This window comes from Dipodomys merriami, unplaced genomic scaffold, assembly GCF_024711535.1.
Source record: "Dipodomys merriami isolate MVZ:Mamm:240054 unplaced genomic scaffold, mDipMer1.0.p SCAF_26, whole genome shotgun sequence".
NCBI lineage: Eukaryota > Metazoa > Chordata > Mammalia > Rodentia > Heteromyidae > Dipodomys > Dipodomys merriami.
In genome coordinates this window covers 6,980,210-6,997,810 of record NW_027204048.1, presented here as the reverse complement: position 1 = coordinate 6,997,810, position 17,601 = coordinate 6,980,210, and the positions used below count along the sequence as shown (strand labels likewise).

At 44.2% G+C, this 17,601-nt stretch overlaps 1 protein-coding gene across 1 annotated transcript in view; it reads left to right on the top strand.

The window, feature by feature from the left end:
* Positions 1–1,039: 1,039 nt before the first annotated feature.
* Positions 1,040–17,601, top strand: part of Crcp (CGRP receptor component) — a 34,534-nt gene continuing 17,972 nt past the window's right edge. Inside the window, exons 1-4 of the mRNA XM_070035620.1 lie at positions 1,040–1,143; positions 10,792–10,828; positions 12,835–12,933; positions 14,998–15,092. Of these exons, the coding sequence (XP_069891721.1) occupies positions 1,136–1,143; positions 10,792–10,828; positions 12,835–12,933; positions 14,998–15,092 (239 nt within the window). The 5' untranslated portion in view covers positions 1,040–1,135. The remainder of the gene's footprint in view (positions 1,144–10,791; positions 10,829–12,834; positions 12,934–14,997; positions 15,093–17,601) is intronic.

Below are 17,601 nucleotides of genomic sequence, written 5' to 3'. Positions count from 1 at the left end.
TTAGGCAGGCAGGTTCTCTACCACTTGAGCCACATCTCCATCCCTTTTTTTGTTACTTTGCAGATGTAAGATATACTAAGTAGGTAGGTGTCATTAGGTAGCCAATGAAGAGAACAACATGCGATATTCAGGCAGGAAAAGTTTATTTACCGAACTGCCCCTAAGTGCATGGTGGAGAGAGATGGTCGAAAGGGGGAACCCAGTTCCGAGCCAGGACTTATCTAGGCCCAAGGATGGGAAGAAGTGTGGCAAGGTGGGAGAAAGGTATGGCCACACTGGATCTGGATGTGACCTCAGGGCCTGAGACCCTTTTAGGGTCAGATGGGAGGTGTGATCAGGGGCAGCCAGGGATGTGATCTAGCAGGAGGAGGAGGTGACAGCTTTGTATGCCAGTTACCTAGGTAACAGATACTGGGCAGAAACTTAGCGGAGAGGTAGGGAGGTGTCTGCACAGGACCAGGGGCAGACCTTACAGCAGATAGGCCTTCCACTTTTGCCCATTATGTCTCCCTGAGTAAGTAGTAGGTAGGACTATAGATATACGTACCAAAATCTCTCTCCACGCTTCTCTTTCTTTCGCGGGTCCAGAGGCTTGAATACAGGGTTTGGGCACTGTGTCTGAGCTTTTTCACTCAAGGCTGGTGCTCTAGCAACGGCTCCACTACCCTTTTTTTTTTTTTTTTTTTTGCTTGCTATTGGACATAAGTCTCTCTCCGCTGGCTTCGAACCGTGATCCTCAGGTCTCAGTCTCCTGAGTAGTAACGTGTTGTTGCTTTGTGGTGTGTTTGTCAACGCATTCACACAACAAAATTCACCCAAGTGTACACTTCCTCGACTCTTCCAAAGCCTGCCGGCCGCAGCAGCACGCGATGATGAAGCAGAGCATTACTGATGCGTGGCGAAACCCAAACCATTAGAGGAAAACAAGACGGAGACAACACAAGCCCAGCCCGCCAGGATGAGGCCCTGAAGCCAGGGGCGGAAGTACCTGGCCCACCGAGCTCCCAGCGTGCCCCGCGCGCGGGGCGCGGAACCGTGACCCGGAAGTGCTGCGGCGGAGTGGCGGAGGCCGCGGTGGTGGCGTGCTGCGCGTGGGGTGAGGGGTGTTGTCTCCTGGCGACCAGACGCGGACGACATGGAAGTGTAAGCTCCCCCGAGCGTTGCCCAGTGCCGCGGGGCCCGCCTGCGGGGCTTAGACCGCGGGCCGAGTCTGAGGGGGCCGGGGAGCCGGCGCGGCCCGGGGTGAGGGGCCCAAGGAGCGGCCATGGGACGGTCACAGGGGCGTGTTGACCAAATGCACACGTGTAATTGAGGTGAAAAGTTCTTGAAATAAGCAGTGTGTTCTGACATTCTTTTTAATGAACAGAATGAGGAAGTGGCGCTGTGGCTCAAGTGGTAGAGCGCTCGCCTGGAGCTGAAGAGCTGAGGGACAGCGCCCAGACCCAGAGTTCAGGCCCCACGACCGACCAAAAAAAAAGAATATATATGTATATAAACGAATAGAATGATGATCTACTAAATTAATTTTGCAAACCTATCGGTGGAGTTTTAATTCACAACTTGACAAACCCTCATAGTCATCCCTCTAGGTTCCAGGACCTTACAGATAGCAAAATCCAAATCTCTCAAATAAAAGAGCTTAACATTTGTATGTAATAACCAAATCTACCTCCTGTAGATTTCTTGTGATACCTAATGTATCAAGTTGTGTGTACAGCTTCTATGCCGTGCTGCATGGGAATAAGAACAAGAGTCTGGGTAGGGGAAACAAAGGAGGAGGCTACAATGCTTGATAAGAAATGTAGTCATTATCTTGCCCATGTAATTGTAACCCCTCTGTACAGTATCTTCACAATAAAAAAAATAAAAATTAAAAAAAAAAAGAACAAGAAGGCTGGGAAGTTGGCTCAGTGGTAGAGCGCTTGACTTGCATGCATGAGGCCCTGGGTTCGATTCCTCAGCACCACATAAGCAAAAAGAAAAAAGCGGAAAAGCGGGAAGTGGTGCTGTGGCTCAAGTGGTAGAGCGCTAGCCTTGAGCTGAAGAACTGAGGGACAGCACCCAGGCCCAGAGTTCAGGCCCCACGACCGGACCCCCCCCCCCCAAAAAAAAAAAAAGAGTCTACATGTGCAGTACAAATACATATTTTTCCTCATATTTTTGAATAGCACTTAATTGAACCCAAGAATGCTGAACTTTGCAGATAAGGGTCAACTTATTGTGTTACTCAATCTGAACCATCATTATTAATTTTTATTTATTTAGCTAGTCCTGGGGCTTGAACTCAGGGCCTGGGCACTGTCCTTGAGCTGCTTTTGCTAAAGGCTGGCACTCTTAACACTTGAGCTATTGTGTCACTTCCAGCTTTTTCTGTTTATGTGGTACTGAGAATTCGAACCCAGGGCTTCATGTATGCTAGGCAAGCACTCTACCACTAATCCACATTCCCAGCCCTCATCATTAATTTTTTTTTTTTTTTGTCGGTCCTGGATCTTGAACTCTGGGCCTGGGTGCTGTCCCTGAACTCTTCAGCTCAAGGCTAGCACTCTACCACTTGAGCCACAGCACCACTTCCTATTTTCTGCTGGTTAATTGGCGATAAAAGTTTCAGGGACTTTCCTGCCTGGGCTGGCTTTGAACTTTAATCCTCAGATCTCAGCCTCCTGGGTAGCTAGGATTACAGGCGTGAACCACCAGCGCCCGGCTAGAATATATTTTGATATAATTATTTCCCACCATCGCTGCTGCTGATTATGCACTCTGTTATCTCTGTTCTAGATTAAGCAATATATTATTTTTGGATTCTATTCACTCCTACCCTCATTTTATTCTACACAGCAACCAGCAGTTTTACTATTATTATTTTTTAAGACAAGGTTTTTCTGTGTAGCGCAGGTAGGGCTTAAACTTAAACCTATGATCCTCCTGCCTCTAGAGTGTTGTAATCCCAAGCACTCACTATCCTGCTGGACTCAGAGCTGTCTGACTTTTTTTTTTTTTTTTTGTGCCAGTTCCAGAGCTTGATTTCAGCGCCTGGGCACTGTCTCTGAACTTCTTTTGCTCAAGGCTTTCACTCTACCTCTTGAGCCATAGCGTCACTTCTGGCTTTTTCTGCTTATGTAATTCTAAAGAATTGAACCCAGGGCTTCATGCATGCAAGGCAAGCACTCTACCACTAAGCCACATTCCCAGCCCCAGAATTGTCCTAAATATTGGTTGGACCAGGTTACCCTTTTTGTACAGTGAAGTTCATTTTTTATGTGTGCCAATACAGGGGCTTGAACTCAAGGCTTGGGGTGCCACTCCTAAGCTCTTTTTTTGTTGTTGTTGGTCATGATGCCTGAACTCTGGGCTTGGGCCCTCAGCTCTTCAGCTCAAGGCGAGCGCTCTACCACTTGAGCCACAGTGCCACTTCCGGTTTTCTAGTGGTTTATTGGAGATAAGAGTCTCACAGGCTTTCCTGCCCGGCTGGCTTTGAACTGTGATCCTAAGATCTCAGCCTCCTGAGTAGCTAGGATTACAGGAGTGAGCCACGGGTGCCTGGCTCCTAAGCTCTTTTGCTCAGGGCTGTCGCTCTACCACTTGAACCACAGCTCTACTTCTGGCTTTTGTGGTTAATTGTAGGTAGAGTCTTGGCTTTCTCCTGCTTAAGGCCAGTTTGGAAATGCGATTCCCAGATCTCAGCCTCCTGTTTTAATAGGATTTCAAGCATGAGCCAGCTGCAACTGATCACATTCCCAGCCCCTATTTTTGTTTCTTGTACACTTTGATTTAATGAAATCTTTCCTTTAAATAATTACAAGTTGAATCAAATGCTGGTGCCTTACACCTATAATCCTAGCTACTCAGGAGACTAAGGTCTAAGTTTGGAGCTAGCCTGGACTACTCTCCAGTTAATTATCAGAAAGCTAGAAGTGGAGGCATGGCTCAAGTAATAGAACACTATCCATAAGCCAGAAAAGTGAGCAAAAGTGCAAGACCCGGAGTTCAAGCCCCAGTACCAGCCAAAAAAAAAAGTACAAATCGTAATAGATATGCTTACTTGTTCAGTGCCATGAGAACAAGGGGCAGTGTCTGTTTACCTAGTGCTTAGCTCATACACAGAGCATCCAGGAAATATTTATTGAGTATGTGTGAGGCACTGGATTCAAAGCCTATTTTTGCAAAAGAAAACAAAAAAAAAAAACTTGGTGTGTGCATGTGGGGGGCGAGGGACAGGGTTTTACTGTGTATCCTAGACTGACTTTGAACTCATTATGTAGCCCAAGCTGGCCTGAGAGATAGGAGTACTGAGATTGCAGACAGGGGAGCTTGACCCAGAAAAACTTTGTGGGGTGGGGAGGAGGTGGGGTATAACTGAGTTTGAACTGGTGCTAGCTAGCCTGGTATCTACCACTTGAACCATGTTCTCAGCCCTCAAAAAATCTTCTTGAGCATCATTTGGAAATGTGTTTTTTTGAAGTAAAAGGACATAAAACAGAGCAAAATTAAATTATTCTGGACATGTCTTCTGAATGTTATATAGTGCTTCAGGATTATTTTATTTATTTATTTTTTTGTTGGTCATGGGGCATGAACTCTGGACCTGGGCACTGTCCCTGAGCTTTTCAGCTCAAGGTGAGCTCTCTACCACTTGAACCACAGTTCCACTTCCATCTTTTTCTCTTTATGTGGTGCTGAGGAATCGAACCCAGGGCCTCATGCATGCAAGGCAAGCACTCTACCATTGAGCCACCTTCCCAGCCCTGGGCTTCAAGATTATTTAATGCCTGGAGAGCTTTATGTCTTCTCCTCTCCCAAGAACCTACTGCTCTATTCCATGAGCTATGCCTCCATCACCCAGGCTGGCCTCAAACTCACTCTCCTACCTCAGCCTCCCTAGTTCTAGGATTACATACATCTACCTCTGTGTCAATACCTACTCACAGTTCTTGAATTTCAACATGTCAGGGAAATTATACACACTGTTTTGTAGAAGTTATTTCAGGATTTCTTCCATGTTTATAGCTAGAAAATACTGACTCAGATTTAGAAAAAGTGAATAATAACAGCAATTTAGTAACAGGACTGAAGATGATATTTGTTTGCTAGCTCTGAAAGGATGCTATAGGTTAAATTGCTCATTGACTTCAAAGCTTGCAATTTCTTGTAGAACCAAAGTTTAGTCTTTCAGAACATGAATTGATAGCATAGGTTGGAGATAGGGAAATTGAGCAATACTGTTTGTCATTGTATTCGTAAGATAACTGTGAGGCAAGTAATAGTGTTTGCCTGGGTTTTTGTGTCTGTGTGTGCTTTAAGGAACGTGTCAATAGTTCATTTTGTTCTGTTTGTTCAGAATTTGGTTTTTCAAAGTGGAAAATAAATTGGCTCAGCAAATTTAGCAGATTTTGTAGGTTAAATTTCAAATTGTTTCAGTCAACTAACTCATTACTTAAGGAAAATCAGTAGCTATTTCCCTGTGACATAGATTCAGTCTTTGAAATTTACTTGGAATATTTGTTTTAAACCCCTGTAGGAAGTGGAAGTGTGGCTTCAGTGATAAAATACTAGTCTTGAGCAAAAAAGACAGGAGAAAGCAAACCCAAGAGTTCGTTCAAGTCCCAGTACTGGCATAAAGTAAATTAATGAATGAGGTGAGCTTGTAGTAGATGATTTTATGATTGAAAGGCAGTACATAAGTCCTGCATGAGAATATCAAGTTTTGTGGAGGTAGGCAGTTTCTTGCAGTCTGATTACATATGACTATATTACATAATACTTAAGTTAGCAATATAGATCAGCAGTTCCTGAGTGTGTAATTGACAGGTGTGTCAGGGACTGATTCTAGTAGCTCTAAAATGCATTGGGAGAATGCATATTACCCCTCAATTATAAATCATAGGTACACTTTTTTTTGTTTTTGGTCAGTTGTGGGGCCTGAACTCTGGGCCTGGGCACTGTTCCTCAGCTCTTCAGCTCAAGGCTAGCGCTCTTCCACTTTGAGCCACAGAGCCACTTCTACGTTTTTCTGTTTATGTGATGCTGAGCAATTGAACCCATGGCCTCATGCATGCAAGGCCAGCACTCTACCACTGAGCCACCTTCCCAGCCCAGGTACACTTTTTTTTTTTTTTTTGGCCAGTCTTGGGTCTTGAACTCAGGGCCTGGACACTGTCCCTGAACTTCTTTTTCTCAAGGCTAGTACTCTACCACTTGAGCCACAGTGCCACTCTGGCACTGTTTCAGTGGTACTGAGGAATTGTACCCAGGGCTTCATGAATACTAGTCTGATACTCTACCACTAAGTCACATTCTCAGCCCTCTTTTAGCTTTTTTTTTTTTTTTTTTGTAGGTCATGGGCTTGTTCCTCAGCTCTTCAGCTCAAGGATAGCACTCTACCACTTGAGCCACAGTGCCACTTCTGGCTTTTTTCTGTTTATGTGGTGCTGAGGAATCGAACTCAGGGGCTCATGCATGGGAAGCAAGCACTCTACCACTGAGCCACCTTCCCTCTTTTAGTTTTATATTTCCATTTTCCTTAACTTTTTAGCTTGAAACATTTCATACTTACGGAATACTTACAAAAATAGCAATGTAAGTACCTGTATATTCTTTACACAGAGTTATCTACCATTTGTTAACTTTGTGTGTGCATACACATGCATGCTAATATTAGGGCTTGAATTCAAGAGTGTGGGCACTGTCCCTTAGCTTTCTTACTCAAGTCTGGTGCTCTGCCACTGGAGCTCTACCATCTGACTTTTTGGTGGCTAATTGGAGATGAGTCTTAAGGACAGGGTTGGCTTTGAACTCTGATCCTCAGATCCATTATTATTCTGGCTCCCAAATAGATACATTAGGCCGAGTGCCAGTGGCTCATACCTGTAATCTTAGCTACTCAGGAGGCTGAGTCCATGAGACTCTTATTTCTAGTTAGCCACTAGAGAAAACCATAAGTGGTGCTGTGGTTCAAGTGGTAGAGTGCTTGCCTTGAGCTGAAGAGCTGAGGAACAACGCACAGGCCCAGAGTTCAAGCCCCATGACCGACAAAAAAAGAAGTATATGAGGAGCAAGGATATAGCCTGATTTTATTTTATTTTATTTTTTTTTTGTCGGTCGTGGGGCTTGAACTCTGGGCTTGGGTGCTGTCCCTGTGCTCTTTAGCTCAAGGCAAGCACTCTACCACTTGAGCTACAGTGCCACTTCTGGTTTTCGAGTGGTTTATTGGAGATAAGAGTCTTACGGGGGCTAGGAAGGTGGCTCAGCGGTAGAGTGCTTGCCTTGCATGCCTGAGGCCCTGGGTTCGATTCCTCAGCACCACATAAGCAAAAAGAAAAAAAGCTGGAAGTGGCGCTGTGGCTCAAGTAGTAGAGTGCTAGCCTTGAGCTGAAGAGCTGAGGGACAGCACCCAGGCCCAGAGTTCAGGCCCCACGACTGGACTCCCCCCCCCCCCCCAAAAAAAAAAAGAGTCTTACGGACTTTCCTGCCCAGACTGGCTTTGAACACGATTCTCAGATCTCAGCCTCCTGATAACTAGGATTGTAGGCGTGAGCCACTGGCGCCCAACTGTAGCTTTTTTTTTTGGGTCCGATCGTGGGGCCTGAACTCTGGGCCTGGGCGCTGTCCCTCAGCTCTTCAGCTCAAGGCTAGTGCTCTACCACTTGAGCCACAGCGCCACTTCGGCTTTTTTTATTTTTGCTTATATGGTGCTGAGGAATCGAATCCAGGTCCTCAGGCATGCAAGGCATGCTCTACCACTGAGCCACCTTCTCAGCCCCTGTAGCCTGGTTTTAGAACCCTTGCTTATGCTTGCTTGATCTGCAGTGTAAATAAGCAAATAGAATGTGTGAAGCTGGGTCCTGGTGGCTCATGCCTGTAATCCTAGCTGCTCAGGAGGCTGAGATCTGAGGATCACAGTTCAAAGCCAGCCTGGCAGGAAACTGTGAGACTCTTATCTCCAATTAACCAACAGAAAACTGGAAGTGGCCCTGTAGCTCCAGCGGTAGAACTCGCTTTAAGCTGAAGAGGGCAGGGACAGCGCCCAGGCCCAGAGCTTAAACCTCACAGCACGACCGACAAAAAAAAAAAAAAAAAAAGAATGTTTGAAAGAGAACTTCCCACCTCTTGTGTTCTATAGGAAAGGATGTATACGGGTTCTTTGGATTCTTGCATTGGCAATACTAACTTCAGTAGTTGGTCAGTAACTTGGAGGGACAAGGACTGATTTCTCAGGGCATTAAATGTTCAGGGTGGGTATGATTTGGAAATGAAGTTGTATGGATGACATTTGTCTGCTGGCCCTGAGGAGAATTAGCATTTGTCTTTTTTCCTGGATCATGCTTTTGTGTCTTGATATCATAGGCACAGAGCTGCTTTGAATGTACAGAGAATTGTAACTCAATTTCAAGCAACAAAAGGAGGAAGCCTTGTAAGCTAATTTCCTGATTCAGAGGACAAGTGATGTGATTTGTCATTTTTAATATTAACTGAAGTATACCAGATAACACTAATTTTGCATTGTCTTCCTGTGTTAGAGGAGAGTGTGTGTGTGTGTGTGTGTGTGTGTTTGTGTGTGTGTGTGTGTGTGTGTGTGTGTGTGTGTGTGTGTGTGTGTGTGTGTGTGTGTGTGTGTGTGTGTGTGTGTGTGTGTGTGTGTGTGTGTGTGTGTGTTGTGGGGCCTGAACTCTTGTCCTGGGCACTGCTCTTCAGCTCAAGGCTAGCACTCTACCACTTGAGCCACAGTGCCACTTCTGCTTATGTGATGCTGAGGAATTTGAACTCAGGGCCTCATGCATGCAAGGCAAGTACTCTACCACTGAGCCACCTTCCCAGTCCATGTGTTAGTTTTCTTTGTTTTTTGTTTTTGTTTTTTAAAACTACTTTGTGACCAAAGTGCAGTGTGCTCAGTTAGGCAAAGCAGTGCTTATGAAATTGTAGCTGTTTGTTGAGTTACTCGTAGTGTTTGGTCCAGCCTTACATGCTGGCTTGATCATGGTGCTGATATTACCTAAGGTCTAGGTTGAGTCCCTAGGTTAACCTAGTTCTACTGTATTTGTTGACTGGGGAAATTGTCCATAGTTTGGTCCATGGTTTTCAAATTTTGTGTTAATAGTTTTCTTCATCAAACTCCACCTCTAGTGTAATAACATGTGGTAGTTCCTGTTATATGTTATGTCAGCTCCACGTGAATTTTTAGGATTTTGATTACTGATTTTCATTTAGTCTCTTTTTTCACAATTTGATGTTTATATTCCTTTTCTCTTGGGCTTCTTGCTATGTTGATCTGGAGCAAGTTACTTAATCTCTGAGCTTTAGTTTCATTATTTATAAAGCAGGAATCATATAATAGTACTGATAACTTCTGTATCACATATTTTATTCAGTAAGAATTAGGTGAACCAGGCACCAGTGGCTCACACCTGTAATCCTAGCTGCTCGGGAGGCTGAGATCTGAGGCTGAGATCCCTTTTTTTTTTTAATAAGGTTGTTCATATTCTTTTTTTTTTCTTTCTTTCTTTCTTTGGTCAGTTGTGGGGCCTGAACTCTGGGCCTGTGCGCTGTCCCTCAGCTCTTCACCTCAAGGCTAGCACTCTACCACTTGAGCCACAACGCTACTTCTGGCTTTTTTTTTTTTTTTATTCTGCTTATGTGGTGCTGAGGAATAGAACCCAGGGCCTCATGCATGCAAGGCAAGCACTCTACTGCTGAGCCACCTTCCCAGCACAGCCTGTGAGATTCTATCTCCAATAAACCACTCAGAAAACTGGAAGTGGCACTGTGGCTCAAGTGGTAGAGTGCTCACCTTGAGCTGAAGAACTTAGGGATAGCGCTCAGGCCCAGAGTTCAAACCTCACAAATGACCCCCCCCCCAAAAAAAAAAAAAGTCTCACTGGCATTCCCACCCAGGCTGTCTTTGAACCACGATCCTCAGATTTCAGGTTCCTGAGTAGCTAGGATTACAGGTGTGAACCCCTGGTGCCCAGCTTTTGTTGCTTTTTAACAGGGTTCTTTGTGTATGGGGGGAGGGAGGGGTCCTGGGGTTAACAGAATCCTTGATCATTGAATTTCCCAGTGGTAATGTTACTATAACATAGACCATTTCTGCTGATTATGCAGGAGGACTTGGCTGCCCAAGATGTTGGTGGCTGATTGGAGATAGGTGGTAATATTGGGGAGAAACATAGGCTCAAGATGGAGAAACACCCAAACTTCTTTTTGAGTCCCTTTCTCCTCTTTGGCTTTTGTCCTTCCCCCTCCTCCCGTAACCAACTCCTGCCAGGTGTCTGATATCTCTTATTTTTGTCTACATAGATTGGAATGAATGTCACCTACCTGGTGATAGATGTGTGTTATGCTCATAAAAAATAAAGTTTGAAAAGCCGGGCGCTGGTGGCTCACGCCTGTAATCCTAGCTACTCAGGAGGCTGAGATCTGAGGATCACGGTTCAAAGCCAGCCCAGGCAGGAAAGACTGTGAGACTCCTATCTCCAATAATCACCAGAAAACCGGAAGTGGCGCTGTAGCTCAAGTGGTAGAGCGCTCGCCTTGAGCTGAAGAGCTGAGGGACAGTGCCTAGGCCCAGAGTTCAAGCCCCATGACCGACAAAAAAATAAAAAATAAAGTTTGCCCTGAAGTTGTCCACAGCTAGCTAACTCCGCGAAGACCTTAGGCCATTTCTCAGTATTAGGTTGTATTCACACACTCCTGAACTAGACTACTTGATATTGGTAAAAGAATTATTTTATAGACATTTAATACTCAAAAAAGGATGTGAACCAAGACTGATATTCACTTGCTTTTCTTTTGCAGGAAAGATGCAAATTCTGCACTGCTCTGTAACTATGAGGTAAATAGCTTTGAAGTGTACTGTTGTATTTTCCTCTCAGTTTGTCTTTTGTGATGATTATAGAATTATTTTGGTTAGAAATTACTAAACTCAATTTGGACAAATTTTGTTATCTGGAGGAACTTGGAATAATATTCCAAGTAAATTATGATACTTTAGGAAGCTGGAAGACTTTCGTTTTCAGAAGGTATCCTTCCCTAAACTCAATTTGGACAAATTTTGTTATCTGGAGGAACTTGGAATAATATTCCAAGTAAATTATGATACTTTAGGAAGCTGGAAGACTTTCGTTTTCAGAAGGTATCCTTCCCTAAGTCCCAAAGGCTCTAGATCATCATTTGCGATGCCTTCATGTAATGGAGTATCATGTAATGGAGTAATTAGAGCCATTTTATTTATTTATTTATTTATTTTGGGTCCGGTCGTCGGGCCTGAACTCTGGGCCTGGGCGCTGTCCCTCAGCTCTTCAGCTCAAGGCTAGCGCTCTAGTACTTGAGCCACAGCGCCACTTCTGGCTTTTTTCTTTTTGCTTATGTGGTGCTGAGGAAGCTAACCCAGGGCCTCATGCATGCAAGGCAAGCGCTCTACCACTGAGCCACCTTCCCAGCCCCATGGCAAGATTTTTTTTTGCACACAAAAATGGCTCTAAGGGCTGGGAAGGTGGCTCAGTAGTAGAGCGCTTGCCTTGCATGCCAGAGGCCCTGGGTTCGATTCCTCAGCACCACATAAGCAAAAAGAAAAAAGCCAGAAGTGGTGCTGTGGCTCAAGTGGTAGAGCGCTAGCCTTGAGCTGAAGAGCTGCGGGACAGCGCCCAGGCCCAGAGTTCAGGCCCCACGACCAGACCCCCCCCCAAAAAAATCTTGCCTCATGCATGCAAGGCAAGCACTCTACCACTAAGCCACCTTCCCAACCCCTCTGCCAGATTCTTTTTTCTGCCGGTCGTGGGGCCTGAACTCTGGGCCTGGGCGCTGTCCCTCAGCTCTTCAGCTCAAGGCTAGCGCTCTCCCGCTTGAGCCACAGCGCCACTTCCGGCTTTTTTCTTTTTTCTTATGTGGTGCTGAGGAATCGAACCCAGGGCTTTGAGCATGCAAGGCAAGCGCTCTACCACTGAGCCACCTTCCCAGCCCTCCCTGGGCATTTTTTTGCTTTAGGCAAGTGCTCTACGGTTTTGAGCCACAGCACTACTTCTGGTTTTCTGGTGATTAATTGGAGATAAGACTCTCACTGGGGCTCGGAAGGTGGCTCAGTGGTAGAGTGTTTGCCTTGCATTCATGAGGCCCTGGGTTTGATTCCTCAGCACCACAAGCCCTAGTGCCACTGTGGCTCAAGTGGTAGAGCGCTAGCCTTGAGCTAAAGAGCTCAGGGACAGCATCCAGGCCTAGAGTTCAAGCCTCATGACCAAAAAAAAAGACTCACAGACTTTCCTGCTAGGCCTGGCTTCCAACTACTATCCTCAGATCTCAGCCTCAAGTGGTAGCTAGGATTATAGGCATTAGCCACTAGCACCTGGCTAGAACTCCTTTATGTTTGAGGAAAATTGACTTACATATACTAATGTGCCTTTCAGATCAGAGGAGATTAGTAATTTTGTATTGATATGAAACATTTATTTAATTTTGCTAGTCTTAGGGCTTGAACTCAGGACCTGGGAACTGTCCCTGAGCTTCTTTTGTTCAAGGTTAGCACTCTACTACTTGAGTCATAGCACCACTTCTGGCTTTTTGTATTTATGTGGTAGTGAGGAATTGAACCCCAGGGCTTTCATGCATGCTAGGCAACCAGTCTACCACTAAGCCACATTCCCAGCCCACATTTTAAGTATTTTAAGGAAACTTGTGAATTTTGGGTATTTGATTTATTTAAAAGCTCTTATTTGCTCTAAACCAAAAGTTGGGAGGTGGGTGTGTTAGAAGAAAGGAGGTATTTTCTGATTTTTCTTCGAAATCATAGATCTTGGAATACATTTCTCAAACTTACTCACAGAAGTCTTGTATATCTCTTCTCAGGTGTTCCAGTTACTAACGGATCTGAAAGAGCAGCGTAAAGAGAGTGGAAAGAATAAGCACAGTTCTGGGCAACAGAACTTGAATACTATCACCTATGAAGTAAGCCTGGGCTGCTGGAGGCCTGCCCTATCCTAAGGGACATTGGTTTGTTCTGCTGATAACTAGCTACCTCTCACCTGATTGAAGTAGTTTTACCTAGATCCAGGTTTTATTCTGTTTATAAAAATGAAAGGTGGGGCTATTCGTATAGCTCAAGTGGTAGAGTACCAGCTGAGTAAGCATGAGGTCCAGGGTTCAAACCCTAGTACCAATAAAATAAACAATTTTTTTTTAAAAAAAGAAAGGTGTTTGGCCGGCCACCAGGATCAGTAAGCTTCAAAGCTAGGAGTAGCTTGTAAAACTTCCCTCACTGTGAACACGTCAGGTTTGGGAATTCCTTCTTAGAACCATGATCAGCTTTTGTAATTCCCAAGAAGGGTCACAGAACTCACCAAACCTGTTATGTTGACAGCTATAGTTTATTACAGGGTAATGGCCAAGAGAAGTAGAAATAGTCCAAGGAACATTGCAGGATCATCCTCCTCCCTCCCAGTCAGGACATAAGTGTGTGTCCATCCACAGAGTTGTCAATCAGGGAAGCTCAGCTGGGTCTCTGTGTTTAGACTTCCTGCTCTAAAACTACAGATAAGACCAGCCTCGAATGTATGTCAGATAGTAAACCTGTCTAGTGTAATGGGGGCCCAAGCAACTATATGCCTGATTAGAGAAAGCATTCCAAGGGCCCAGAGATCATCCCTAGAAGCCTAGGGCAAAGCCAAGTTTTTTTTTTTTTTTTTTTTTGTCGGTCATGGGGCCTGAACTCTGGGCCTGGGCTCTGTTTCTCAGCTCTTCAGTTCAAGGCTAGCACTCTACCTCTTGAGCCACAGCACCACTTCGGGCCTTTTCTGCTTATGTGGTGCTGAGGAATCGAACCCAGGGCTTTGTGCATGCAAGGCAAGCACTGTACCACTGAGCTACCTTCCCAGCCCAGTTTTTTTTTTTTTTTGGTGCCAGTCCTGGGCCTTGAATTCAGGGCCTAGGTACTTCCCTGAGCTTTTTTGCTGTACCACTTTGAGCCACAGTTCCACTTTCAGTTTTGTAGTGGTTAATTGGAGATAAGAGTCTCATAGATTTTCCTGCCTGGGCTCTCTTTGAACCACGGCCCTCAGATCTTAGCCTCCCAAGTACCTAGAATTACAGGTGTGAGCCATTGGTGCCAAGCAAAGGAAACTTAATTTAATTCCTTTTTGCTAGGGCTTGAACTCAGAGCCTGGAGCTCTCATTTGGCTTTTTGTTTGTTTGCTTTTTATTTTTTGTTCACAGTGCTCTACCACTAGAGTTACGCTTCTGCTTCTGACTTGCTGGGTCTTCCTTTGTACTGTGATCTTTAGATCTCAGCTTCCTGAGTAGGATTATAGGGATGAACTATTTGTATCTGGCTTCTCCCCACTTTCCTCTTTTTTTTTTTTTTTTTTTGGGTCCAGTCGTGGGGCCTGAACTCTGGGCCTGGGCGCTGTCCCTCAGCTCTTCAGCTCAAGGCTAGCGCTCTACCACTTGAGCCACAGCACCACTTCCGGCTTTTTTCCTTTTGCTTATGTGGTGCTGAGGAATCGAACCCAGGGCCTCAGGCTTGCAAGGCAAGCGCTTCTACCACTGAGCCAACTTCCCAGCCCCCCACTTTCCTCTTTAGTGCTGGTATTAGAGCTTGAATTTATGACCTAAAGCTCTGATTCAGCTTTTTTGCTCATAGCTGACATTAACTCTTTTTGTTTTTGGGCCTGGTTGTGGGGCCAGAACTCTGGGCCTGGGCGCTGTCCTCAGCTCTTCAGCTCAAGGCTAGCACTCTACCACTTGAGCCACAGCTGGCATTAACTCTTGAATTATCTCTTCAGGTTGGGTTTTTGTTGGTTAATAGGAAACCAGTGAGTCTTGTGGAATTTTCCGGCAATGCTGGCTTTAAACACAACAGTCCTCCAGGTCTCAGCCTCCTAAGTAGCTAGGAATATAGGAACGTGCCAGTGGCTTGAAAGATACTTGAAATTTCCTAAAACTAAAGTATAACCACTGTTTTCCATTTTTATTTAGATTTCTTCATCTTATACTTTTTTTTTCATTTTTTTGTAGACATTAAAATACATATCAAAAACACCATGCAGACACCAGAGTCCTGAGATTGTCAGAGAATTTCTCACAGCCATGAAGAGCCACAAATTGACCAAGTAAGTAAATATTATCATAAATGGGAAGATTAACACATAATGAAAAGCCATCCTTAGCCACTGTATTTATATTTAGTTGAACTTTGGGTTTTTTTTTTTTTTTTTTTGAGCTTTGGGTTTTTAACTAGCATACAGTAAATGATGTTTTAAAGATAGGATCATGATTTTTTTTTTTTTGGTCAGTTGTGGGGCCTGAACTCTGAGCCTGGGCACTGTCCCGCAGCTCTTCACCTCAAGGCTAGCACTCTACCACTTGAGCCATAGCACCACTTCTGGCTTTTTTTTATGTGGTGTTGAAGAATGGAATCCAGGGCCTCATGAATGCAAGGCAAGCACTCTACCACAGAGCTACCTTCTAGCCCTAGAATTATGATATTTTGACAGCTGCAAGTTAGACATATAGTCCCATCCAGAGCCAAGAGCAGAACTTAATGATTTTATCTCTAGGTCCCAGTTCATATGACCCTTCACCCCCTCCCAGCATTAGGCTAATTTGGATAAAGAGTAGTGTTCATAAGTTAAAGTACTTTATAATCCTCCAGATCTCAACTTTTTTTTTTTTTTTGGCCAGTTGTAGGGCCTGAACTCTGGGCCTGGGTGCTGTCCCTCAGCTCTTCAGCTCAAGGCTTGCACTCTACCACTTGAGCTATAGTGTCACTTCCAGCTTTTTCTGCTTATGTGGTGCTGAGGAATAGAACCCAGGGTCTCATGCATGCAAGCCAAGCACTCTACCACTGAGCCACTTTCCCAGCCCCCAGATCTCAACTTTTTAGTAGCTAGGATTATAGACTTTGGGATAATTTTTCTTTCTTTTTTAAAATTAGCATATATAGCCGGGCGCCGGTGGCTCACGCATGTAATCCTAGCTACTCAGGAGGCTGAGATCTGAGGATCGCGGTTCAAAGCCAGCCTGGGCAGGAGAGACTGTGAGACTCCTATCTCCAATAAACCACCAGAAAACCGGAAGTGGCGCTATAGCTCAAGTGGTAGAGCGCTCGCCTTGAGCTGAAGATCTAAGGGACAGCGCCCAGGCCCAGAGTTCAAGCCCCACGACCGACAAAAAAAAAAAAAAAAAATTAGCATATATTGATGTTGGTATATGTGGAGGGGAAGGGAAAAAACAAATCGTTAAAACAGAGATACAGGAGGACCCATTGCAACAATGAAATGTACAAGTCGTTATGTCGAAAAACCAACTTTACAACTTTGGTGGGGGGGACGAGGGAGGGGGTGGGGGGAAGGATGCGAAGGGATGGGAAGGCAAAACAAAGGAGGAAGCAACAATGCTTGATAAGAAATGTACTCATTACTTTGCCCATGTAATTGTAACCCCTTTGTACAGTATTTTCACAATAAAAAATATGTTTATAAAAAAATTAGCATATATTAGTTGTACAAATGGATTTCATTTTGATATTTCTAAACATACATACAATATACCCTGATGAAACTTGCCCCATTTATTTTTTTCCCTCATCATCTGCTCTTCATTAAAACAATCTGAACGGGTTTGTCCTATTTTCACACATGCATATGTAGTACTTAAGACTACATTCACCCTCACTCACCCTTACCATTGAGGTAATCTCTGTCTTTGTTGGGTCACATTGTTTTTTCATCTTGGTTTTCTATTAAGCTCACATATACTTTTCAGTTCTAATGTTTAAATATGTTCATAACTTTGTCTCTTTCCTAGAACTGCTATTGTTCTGTTCATTTCAAGAATGTTTACTTTTACCCCATACTGTTATTATAGCTAATAATACCTTTGATAATTCCAAGATCTGGATGTGATTTTCCTTTTCCCTTGAGAATTGAGTTGTGTTTTCCAGATTGAAGTAGCTTTAAATTGTATCCTGAGCATTTTGAGTATTATACTCAAATAGTTTAAATACTTGTGTTTTGGTGAAAGTCTGGGCAACATTGAGTTGGTTTCGGGGTTTTTTTTCATGTAGAATATAATCAAATGATCAGCCTAGTTATGTTCAGAACTCAGGTCCTCCTTTCCATAGGAAGCATTTCACTGTTAATTTAGACTTTAGAACCTTTGCCTTGCACGTTAGATTTTTTTTTTTTTTTTTTTTTTTAAGTATGAGACTGTAATGTTGATTTAACAGGCTCACTCACAGGGTATTTACTGTACTGGATGCAGGGCAGAGTGGGTTCCCTTGCTGACCTCACCTGCTACTGTTGTTTCATCTGTGAGCAGGCCTTGCATTGTGAGCTTCACTTGGATTCCAGATTCTAAGGGCTCCCCCTCTCTCAGCAAGGGAAACAGCAGCAAGAATTCACATCTCTCTGGCTGGGAACACTTCCTCCAATCTACCTGTTTTTGCTTTTCAGAATCCTTTGATTATTGCTTTTGTAATTTTTTGAGATTTTTGTTGTGGAGATAAACTTTAGTGGACTTGCTTCATCTTGTCTGCATCAGAAGTTGCAGTAATTGATGTTTAAGTTTCTTCTCATTGAATTGTCTGGACTGGTGTTTTACTTCCTAATTTCTACATCT